General features: G+C 41.3%; 1 protein-coding gene across 1 annotated transcript in view; it reads right to left on the bottom strand.

The window, feature by feature from the left end:
- LOC308145284 (zinc finger protein 385B-like) overlaps positions 1 to 11,213 on the bottom strand; it is a gene marked incomplete at both ends in the record, with an annotated part of 40,491 nt that extends 29,278 nt beyond the window's left edge. The window contains one exon of the mRNA XM_080516665.1: positions 10,934 to 11,213. Coding sequence (XP_080372791.1) covers positions 10,934 to 11,213 — 280 coding nt within the window. The remainder of the gene's footprint in view (positions 1 to 10,933) is intronic.
- Positions 11,214 to 11,582: the final 369 nt, after the last annotated feature.

The raw sequence follows: 11,582 nt of genomic DNA on the forward strand, positions 1-11,582 counted from the left end.
CCCCACATTCTCGACATCGATTGGACTCGGTGGACACGTCGACGTCGCTGCAGTTCGGCGTGCAGTGGAGAGATCACGGGGCTTTAAATAACTACAATCAATTACTGCTGCACTCCAGGTTCACGTTTCCGATAATGTGGAGCAGCTCGAATCAAAACGCCGGAGTCACTCAGGCATCGCAGACTGATTGTTGTCATCACGATTAGCCGGTGGATATTAACAGAGACAACCCACGGAACGGAGTCCCGTTACTCCCGACGGCCGTCAGACGGTGAAATAAGGCGCAGCAGCGCAAATGTCGACGAGTCTGAAGTCGGTAAACCAACTTATAAAGAGCATCAACTGAAGTCGACAACGACTCGACACCAAGTGTTCGTACACACGGAGAGCGTGGCAGCACCGTCCCTGCAGAGGCGATCCAGGAGCGACTTTAATTGCTTATTGATAAGCGATGTCATTTGTAAGAGAAATTCTATATTTCCCTCCTGCATACATTTCAGTGTCGACTGCTCATCACACTTTCATTGTTTGGCTGAACTGAACACGTACAATATGTGCTGAACAATAATAATCCCACTGCATTAACACTCCGCACACAGACACATCTGATACAAGACGACGAACATTAGTGAACGTTCAACTTATTCCACAGGGGCCGAGTTGTGTTTATGGAGAGGAGCAAAGATATGGAGCTCATACAGATATTAGGGTGTAATAAAAAAGGATATGCGTGCGAAGTGGTTGTAAACATGACAAGTTATCCAAATTTTTGTGTAAAAACACTGAATGCAGGACGGTTCTGATTTTTAGACATTTGATGAGGATAATATAACCAATTTAGCTCAAAATTGCTGCCAGTGACCGTTAATTATTTAATCAAAACTTCTGAAAGAATTTCTCAGTTAAAAAGCTTCCATGTACCTGTTTGGCTGATCCTCGAGCTCCTTCACAACAAAAGCCTCCCTCTGGCTTGCTCATTGAACCGTTATCAAGCAGCAGTGACCTTTGCCCTTTGTAACTTTGTGCTTCTGAAGAACAATACTCATGGAGTGATTATTATCAACTTGGCAGTGGTCCAGATGTCCATCAGACCAACATCGACATGTAAATAAGAATTGAATGAGGATTGATGATGAGGTTGTTTTTTTTTAATCCATCAGTTTCAAGTCTTCCGTATTTCATTTGTTCATCCACTAAAAATGATGATGAGTTGAGTTTGGACTTTCACGTACACGGTTACTTCTATCAAGGCTCAATCCCACCTTTGAATGGGATTATCTACTCGAATCTAAACCATCAAAAGACACATAAAGGTTTGAAAACGTTTCAGACTATAAGATAAGACGACTTAATTTACCGCAGATTCTCAAGATATCATGCAGCCTAAAATCATGAGGTGAATCGCTGAATTAATAGTGAATTAATTAGATTATTGATGACACTCTGAAATGTTCATTTCCATTTATCTCATGTTCAGTTAAAAGTTAAAAGTTACAATGTAAAGCTTAAGCGAGGCCACTTTAGTCACTGTCGTAACTTCTGTTGTTTTTCACTTGGTTAGTGAGTCCAACAAATATCTTCACAAACTCTTGTGGTTATCTTTAATTTAACTTTGTCGGATCGTACAGAGACTTGTCAGATTTATAAGGTTGGTATGAATATGAATATATTATGCAACAAGTATTTCTTTCAGTAGGCCTACTATTATTGTAGTGAAATTAATTTTATATCATCGCTTAAAAACAGTGAAAGTTACGTGGAGGAAATGCGTATTGAATTCAAACATGCATAGATCATTTGCAAATCAGTATAAAAACAACTGCGATCAATGAATAATAAGTTAACAGAGTTGCAAAAGTGTTTAAGATGCACACTGTGCAGCTTGGCTCCTCCCCAGCGCTAATTTGAACTATTTGAGATTGAGACTGTTTTCATGAGCAGGTGGGAGAGATTATTGTCACTCACTAATTTTCCCCGAGTAATCTTGTGGTGATTACTTTATCGACACACTGTAGAGCACAGATGGCTTCAGTGCTGCAGAGTCATGCGAAATCACAAGTCTTATAGTGGAAAAAAAACTAAATTTTCAAGCTTTCTGGGAGATATTTACTATTGTAGTGAGCGTGGCATTGGGGGGAAATAGTAAAAACTGTAACTGATCTCTTTCTTCACACGATTCATCCATTTTATTTTATTAACTTTCTCCTACTTTTTATGTTTGGTTTATATGCATCTTTACTTATTGTCTTGTGTCCCCCCCCCCCGTCAGGCATTGGTACTCTGAAATATTGGCTACCTCATCTCAACATCCCATTGAATACCAGCTCCACACCATTTCAAAATATAAATCATAGTAAAAAGAAAGCTTAATTTACATGTCGGGCTGTTCAGAGTGCTAGACCACGACATTATGTTAATGAAAACCTCGAGTACTTCCTACAGCTCTCATCTCTGTGATACGTCGCAGGAGGCGACACATTTTGAGGCCATTTTCACGACAGGAATGTTTCTGAATATTAAACCCCTGTTCACAGACTGTGCATTAACCTGAACTGTCTTGTGTTTTAGTTGCTGGAAAGGATGTTCAGAGCATCTGCAACCTTGTGTTTGGAGAAGAAATTGTGTGCGCTGCTGGTGAGGCCAAGGCTTCAGTGCATTGTTATTCATTCACACTAAAATCACTTCAAATAAAGACAATTATTCTCCAACTCCACCCCGAAGCCCTGGCCTCAGATGTCCTATATTTGTTGTCAGTGCGCGCACACACACACACCAACACACCCACGGTCACGTCACATTGATTTACATCTATATACTCATGATCTACCCCCCAAAACTAACCAAAACACCCTGAATCTAACCTAAAAACATTTTTTTTCCCCCCACACATCCTTTTCAATTTTGCTATTTACATGATTGAGTCTGACTTTTGTCCTCAACACACACACACACACACACACACACACACACACACACACACACACACACACACACACACACACGCACACACACACAGCTTGTGTCTGCCTTGTGCGCTCCTCGCTGGCTCCTTGTCCACTCGAATAAGTGTGGTGTGGAAGCACAACGCTGACAAATCCTGACAGTTTTACACTTGATTTCAGGCTGCTGCATTCAAATGAAAGCGCAGGCAGAGGGCCTGGAGCAGAACGGTCGTCTGTCAGCGCCACACATTATGCTTTCATCTCGCCACGGACCAACTAAACACTGGCTGTGTGCAGAACCCCTGTCTGTGTGTGTGCGTGTGTGTCTGTGTGTGTGTGTGTGTATTACGTCTCGTTGCTTATGGAAGTTCCACCATGGGTAGAAAACAAAAAGATGGAAAACACAAAAGCAAAGATAATAAAAAGTCAAAAAAAGCTTATTTGTTCTCGTAATTCACAGACAAAGCAGTTTTCAATTTACTCAACTTTATTGAAGTGAATCTCTGAAGTTGGTTTGATGGCTATACTTCCTACCGAAGGAGAATTTCGCTGCAAGCGGACAAAGACCCAAATAAATGCAGCCGCCCTCAACTATTCAAATATATTCACTGACTCGTCGGCTCATGTGACTTTCTGCTTCACATGCAGGATGATGAGTCAACGTTTCCACACGCGAAACCTCAATGTACTATCCCCCCCCCCATGCAAACACAAAAAAACCCTGCGTGTGCACACACAATCAGAATACGTCTTCCCTGACCCGTGTGGATCACAACGCCACAGGAAACACTGTAAAACAAGCGTGTGCATTAACACCATCAGTCCCCGAGGGTTCAGGTGCTGCATCTGGCAGCCGCTAACACAATGTCGCATCATTTTGTCTCACCCCTGCACAATGCAGAATAGGAGCTGATGACTGAACACAAACGGGGGAAAAAAGGGCTGATAAATGTCCCTATGTGAGAGCTGACGGTGCGTTTCAGTAAGTTTCAGCATGTCTGCAGAGGTGCATGCACACGTCTCGCTGTTCCCGCCATGAAGCCGATGCTGGTGTGGAAAGTCTCGACTTTCAGGGAAGCATTACGGAAAGCCAATCGTTGAATGGGAAAATTAAAGGTTTTCTATTTCAAAGGGAGAATGGAAGGATGAGTAAAAGCTTTACTTTCCTTTCCAGTCGGTAAATTGTTTAAAAATAGGCTCATTGTTGACGGTCATCTTTGAGAAAGACTTGATCATTTCAAGTGGATTTAGAAGATAGTGGAAGAAGGATTCATGTATTGGTACTCTGAAGCTTGTATTTCACGCCAGATGCATTTCATGTATCTTGTGAAAATGAGACTTTTGGCACAAACACTACATTGAGCCGTCTTGTAAACCAACTGCAGTCACCAGAAACTTCAAGTATGACGGAACACCGGAATCGTACAGCAAAAACACAAATATCTTGCTGGAACCTTTGTACACAAATTCTAAAAGGTATGTGGGTGGTTAATGCATTTCATTTTTCCAGTAGTAAATTCAATTCACAAGTCTTAACGTTGAGCATCGGGGACGTAGAAACTAACCCAAGTCTAAAAGGGAAGTCGTATTGACTTCCTGTGCAAAACCCCTGGAAAAAAGGCAGAGGATTGTAATTTTCTTCAAGACCAATATAATATTTATCGATCGGCCTGCGGGCAATTGGCTGTTTGAAGGACCACTTGATAAGTCGTGGGGGGGTGTTGGACGTGCCTGTGGCTTTCTGCTGGATCCTGCACAGGTTTGTTCACCCAAAGTGTGAGCTCCCACAAGGTGTCAATTCAACTTCTTTGAGACAATCTTGATTTTATTTAACTGAACTCTAATGATTTTGATCAATTCATCCAAACTTCACCAGGTGTTGGGAAAAATAAGAAATATTTCAAATCTATTGTACAAAACCAGGGAAACCCTTGTGTTTGAAGACACAAGCTGTTGTATACGTATCACCTATTTGCCTAGAAGAAATGAGAGGGAGAAAGAATGCTGAAGGTTTGTACTTGTATGATTTATGTCACACTGCTTAAAATGCTCCAATACAAGTACAAGTACTGTACTTTGTAATACTATGTATGACTTCTTAATTGTGGTTCGTCGCAATGCCAATAGAAGGCATTCAGTTCATGCTGAAACATTTATTTTCAAAGCACATTTCTCAGATGAATACATTTCATTGAAATGATGCACTATAAATTAGATCTAAAGCACATTTTCTTCCAGATAAGTAATGAAATTATTGACAACATACATGCAGATCAAAATGTTTGAATGATATTCTTCGGAATGCCTTGGTTTCAAACTACATTTCAAATTACATTTCAAAAACATTACTCTTAAAATAGGTGAATTAGGGACTCAAAATACTCCAATTAGTCCATCTTCATATAGGAATACAATCTAAATACAGTAATTGATTTTTTGTATTGTGTTGATTGAATCTCTTGTAATAACACATGAAGAAAATCTTGCTCCTGCTTCTTTGTTCAAACACGACGACCACAGAGCAGGATTACCGTTATTATTTCTGGATATACAACGACCGTTTAATGACAAGCTGCTCGGGTGGGACTCACTTGCTTCTATTCAAAGCATTTCATTAGATATTCTTTGATTTGTTCTCACAGCATGAAGCTAAAAGGAAAGACCGTTTCCCTTTTCATGTCCTATAGCTGCACCGCCAGAGGGAAAATATGCTTTTATACACTTATCTCATATCTGATGATCAATATCCTCTGCAGGTTACCGAGTTTCTCCTCTCTTTAAAAAAAAGAAAAAAACAATTTCATGCATGATAATGACGATGATGGAGATAATCAATTTGTTCAGCCATCCTAAAAAGTGATCAACGCATCTTCCGGTACATCTTTAACCTTGTGCTGCTGCAGGTTTTACATTGATAGATAGAAAATACTTTTTTAATCCCATAGGGGCTTTTTTATTTATTTTTTAATCTGACATGTTAAACATATTAAACTTAATTTTAATTTGATTAATACAAATTGTCTACATATCTGCTGTTGTACCACACACACACACACACGCACGCACGCACACACACACAAAATAATCTTAAAAGGCAAAGCCCTGGTTTTATATAACTTCACTTGTTGTCTTTCCGTTTAGCGTGGAGCGTAAGAAGAAGAAAGTGCTTCGCTCCGTTCCCTTCTCAAAAGGCCCCCAGTGAGAACGACCCCATTAAAATCTCTTTTCATCGGAAGCAATCACTTCATGAAGCTAAATAAAGGAAAAGCCAGTTCAGCTGTGGGGAGGGAATGGGTAATATTAGGCCGCTTTCATTGCAACACAGATTGAATTATATGAACAGTCACCTTAATTGACTTGGCTCGTCCTCTTTTTTTTCCCCCCCCTCTTCACTAATGTGAAATGAGCAATAGCAAGAACGACTTCCTGCATAAACTGTGTGAGACTTGGTATAATTTCCTTCTTATTTCCACGTACCGTGACGGCGGTTACTGCCAAACAACAGTTTGCTTGTGCACTCGGGCCTCCTGTTAGTCAAATAGGAAACTTTAATGGGGTTTTTTTGTTGTTATTTTGTTGATGAAAGTTCACCGATACAACAATTGTATGAAAAGTGCAATACAAATAAAGTTTGATTTGATAACTGAGGCGCTACAATTTAAAGGGGAACGTGTCTGGGTTCATTCAGGGGTTGTGCATAAACACACTTCTACCAATCAGCAAAAATCCATTCTAATATTGGTACAGATTTTTTTTTGTTTTTGGCATATGAACAATCCCAATTTTTTCCGTTTGTGTTCCTGCTCCGAGATGAAGTGTTTCGCAGGCCATTTCAGGCTCGGCAAATTGCTCGCCGCGCTGCTCAGTTGGACTGCGGATTCACGACTGCACAAACAAAAGGAGGTTGAATGCTGCGGGGTTCATTTAACTGGTTCAGACATGGCAGGTGTGAAATCACTCCGTGCCCTGTGTGGGGAAAACGAGAGGCCCTCCGTCACCCCGGGGGGAGCGACACAATTGGCCCGGGAGCGAGTCTCATTTTAGCCATCAATTAGAGGAGGAGGCGTCGCCGACACCGCGGCCCTGCAGAAGGTTGAATGCAGATCAGGGAACATATTTGTCTGGGGTCGTTTATTTCGCAGCATGCAGTGATGCTCAGGAAGATGATATATGTTGTGATTTTGAATCTCTTCTTGCACTTTTGGCAAAAAAGGACAATTAATGAAATAAAACTGGCTATAAATTGGGATTGTAGTCAAAAGACCATGTACATGAGGACAGCCTGCCAAGACTTCCATCAGTATTACACTAAAAAGGGAATCTTAAAATGAGAAACAACCATGTTGAATAAAATTTTAAAAAGTGGAGATGTTGTTATGGTTGGCAGTTTAATACATTGTTTTTTTCAACCCTTAAATCACCCCTCTATATACATAACAACACTGCCTTGCTCTCCTTTGTTCTTGTTCGTCGCTACATCCATGATAGGACACCACAGACGCAATGTAAACTAACTGAACCAACCAAGTATCTAAAAACTGCTGGTTTTTGGTTTAAATGCAAAGTGAAAACAATAATTTCAACAATGGCAGATTCGGATTCAGTTTAAATCTATCATCCGTCGACATTTTAAATTATAAAAACATCCTACTTTAATATAAATGGTCTCAAATTTAAATGATTTCTTTTAGTACCAGTTTAAAACTTTTGTACAATACTGCATATATTTAGAGGACACTCTCCACCGTCAGAGTTTCTGAAGCGTAACTTTCCTAGTGAATACTGAAGTCAGATATAGACCTCCTTGTCTCCACTCATCATCCAAGACACCTTGCTATTCTAAAGTAATGTGGATGGAAGTGTGAGCGCAGCCAGACAAAGCTAACTGGAACTCAAGCGTTTGCGTTAACTCCCCCGCGCGTGTATGGGTTTTCTCTGGACGCTCTTGTTTTTCTGGTTTAACGACTCTAAAATTGTGAATATGACCGTGTGTAAATGTCTGTATCAAAGCCAGCTGCGATTGACTCAAATGCCTCAAAACCCTAAATTGAATATATGTATATGAGCAAAGGCAGAATGACTGCAGATTACATTAGCTTGATAAAGTCTGAGTGAGTCTGGAAGTTTGTCTCTGAAAATTGGAAAGTCACACACACACCTCTGTGTTTTTGGACTGAATCCGTCTCACATTTCTAAGCATGACTGATAGTCTGCAAAGGCTATTATCCAATACAGAAAAAAAAGTCAATAATGCTCTGATGATAACAAAATAAGGCTGGAGTAAGGTAGGAATTAAACAATGGATAGAAAGTTAATTCAATCTACTGTGCTGGGCTCGACTGGAACAGCTAAATATGTGCAGGAGGCTTACAGCTGGGAGACGGTCTCATACATCAACATTAAAAAGTGGCATTTTATTGGCCAGTTGTTCATTAGAGGCTTTTATTTATTTTTTTCCCCTGAGCGCTGATTGATCAAGCTGGTCAGCCCTGCAGAGTGACACAGGTGCCGCTGAGTGAAGGTGATTAATGGCCCTTTAGCCAAACAGGTGTGCGGAAAATACTGGAAGAAAAGCCTGATGGGCTGCGGTGGAATGGTAAATATATACTCTCAACCATATCTTCGTCACGGTCCTAAAAATGCTCCCATCTGCAAAGCTGAAGGAGGCGTTTTGCTCCGTTTCCAGGCCTGGAAAATAGTCCAACGGCTCCTGGGAGACCTGCTAAACTAAATAAACGCTGCGTGAAATCTTAGCTTTGCTTTTTTAAAAATTTTTTCCTCCACTTATTTGTGTAGCACATCGCTATAAAAACTTGTGTCTCCATCAGGGCTGTCATACTCGTGTCACTTTGGAGGTGCGAGCAGCTTCAATAGATCTCAAATTGGCCAGACCAGTAAAATAATACTATTAAGGTACATACAGTTTTACCTTTATTTTAGTAGAAAGAAATTCGAGTACGCTCTTAAATCTATTAATTTTGAATACAACTTTAACAAAAACAATCCCCCCCCCCCCCCCCCACTTATGCTAATATATGTTGCAAATAAGGAGCAATGCTCCCCTCACTAAATTAACACTATACTTTGGGGATTGATTAAAATGCCGCGCATTAAGGAAGAGAACCACTGAGAGCACAGCAGATAAAAATAGTTATGATAAAAGAGGGATACTGTAACAGCTGCTGATTAAACTGTGGACATTTTAAGGCAGCTTGAAGTGCGCCACTGCCAAGTAAATACAAAGTTATGAGATTTTCAGTCCCCATGTTTGTCCTCGAGTAATAACTGTTGCACTTTAACAGTCTTCGTCGCACGATCTTCGCGCAACACACAGACGACAGACTTATCAAAGCAGAGATTTTAAGCCGTCAGTAGATGAAAAGCTGAGCTCTCATAAATACAATAAATGACGGCTTTGTACCGTTTGGGTTCTTTCCCCGCTCTGGCATCGGGCATCACGTCTGGCTCGGAAGGCTTATTAGGATGAATTATAATCATGAACTCTTCTGGGATTTCATCTGAGAGATTTAAGTTGTTCCTCCATGACAAGTCAAAGCGTGAGCTGAGTGAAAGGTCCGTCTCTGTTGGGACGACCTGAACGAATCATGACCTGCTCTACCGACGACGCCATCGCCGCCCCATAAACATTACACCGTCTGTCGCGCAGTCATGCAAACATGAAGCCATGTCAGCCGGTGCAGATTTTGGCCCAAAGTTGCAAAAGTATTTGTGGATGTGAACTAGAACGCATGTTCTTACTTCCTGGGAAGCGTTTAAAATCATCTTTAAAGCGTCTTGTTCTGGATACATCATCAAGAGTCGCAGAGTCCCGCAGAGGACGTACGAAGGCATGTTATAGGCACAGACTTGAAAAATCAATGCAACTGTGCAGCCATTGTGGAAGTTTTTTAACCGAGTTCCGCAGAGCGTCCAACTCATAACTCAGCCTTTATCAGAAGCAACTTTCAGCAGATAAACTAATGAGCTCCGTTTGTATGACAATTGCAGAAACTTCACTTTATTCTTCCCTGTTGGTGCAGCTTTTACCAACAGGGACCAAATATAAACTGCTGAAATGTAATTTAATTCCATTAGTAACATGTTGAAGCCATAATGCTTGACATCTCATTACAGTCGCAAAACTAATAATTCAATCATATTGCAGACATTCTTTAATTACAAACACAAGCAGTGAATAGAAATTTGCCTTCCAGGCATGTTAACTGTGCATTCTTGTGCAACAATCGCTTGACCTCAATACCATGTGACCTCGGCACGAGTTCATGTGGGAGTCGAGACGAGAAAAACAACACAGAGAGTGCAAACAAATAAAAATACTGTGCCGATATGGGTTTAAGTTTAATACAGCATGAACCGGAAAATATGAAACAAAACATCTCATGAGATGCAGCTATCTAAATTGGAACAAACACCATTGGAGATTAGGTTTTTTTTGTTCTCATGAGTAAATGCCTGAGCTTGAAGTGCAGAATTTGCATGTTCTTCCTGTTTTGTCCAGGTGAAAACGTAGATTTGAAATTAGTTGGTGGCTGTGAGGCTGAATCTGATGAGTGAATGCCTGTCCAGAATGTACGCTGCTTTCACCCCCTTACAGAAGACAGAAAGATGGACGAATGTAATAAATGACTCATTTGAGAATCGATTCCCGATGCTGAAGTTTATTAAAATCTCTATAAAGAGAGGATTAGATTGCATCTCCCACTTCAGTTTTGTGGATTTGCTCCAAAAAAAGAAAAACAAAGGAGCAAATCGAGTGTATCAATCATGTGATCACAGAAGGAGACTTATTTTTCTTTTCAATTTAAGAGCGCCTCGGGTATAAAAACATTGGATGATAAAGTTCTGCATGAGACATTCAGGAAGACCAACACAGTGTATGGAGGACCAGGCGGCTGCTGTCCCGCAACACAATGAAAGCAGCTTTGTTCGTGTGATGAAAACGAATAAAAGATCAACTCTTGCGTCTCTACCTGCGCTCACAGCCTTCGCCAGTCGGCGGAGCCTCCTCTGATGAGTCTTCCCTCTGTAGTGGATCTGAGCCTGGGCGCTGGAGTTCAGCTGTATGTTGCACACCTGACACATCGTGGCGCTGCCGCTGCCGCTTCCCTGCCGGCGCTCCCGCTTCACCCGGAGACCCGCCCCCGCCCTCTTCTCCTCTTCGTCTTCCTCCGCTTCCTCCTCGTCCTGTTCGGCCTGGCCCCTGGGGAGCGGGCCGTTGTCCAGCCAGTCGCTGCTCTTTGGACGCTTCATATCTGGAGAAAGAAAACTAATTGAGAGGGAGACCGGGTGGCGTGTGTGTGTGTGACGGAAGATTCCAGAAGGGGGCAACAGAGCAGCACGACGACATTTCAGAGGAGACGAATGGCTTTTTCATTATTAGTCCATCCATGATTTCACCAGCATAACCAATGTACTGCTTGATTTTTCGCCTGCTGTTTAAAAGCTCTTTTTTTATACAGATTTATGAATTAAAGATTTGGGCAAAATCCTTGACGTCCCAATAAAAAAAGGGGTCCAAAGAAGAGGACTATCTAGCGTCTTGCTGCCGTGCCACATAATACAATTTATCAGATAATAAAAGTCGATTCGTACACAAAAACGACTCGTTTCTTTGTGAGA

Source organism: Blennius ocellaris (genome assembly GCF_963422515.1).
Source record: "Blennius ocellaris genome assembly, chromosome: 21".
Taxonomy (NCBI): domain Eukaryota; kingdom Metazoa; phylum Chordata; class Actinopteri; order Blenniiformes; family Blenniidae; genus Blennius; species Blennius ocellaris.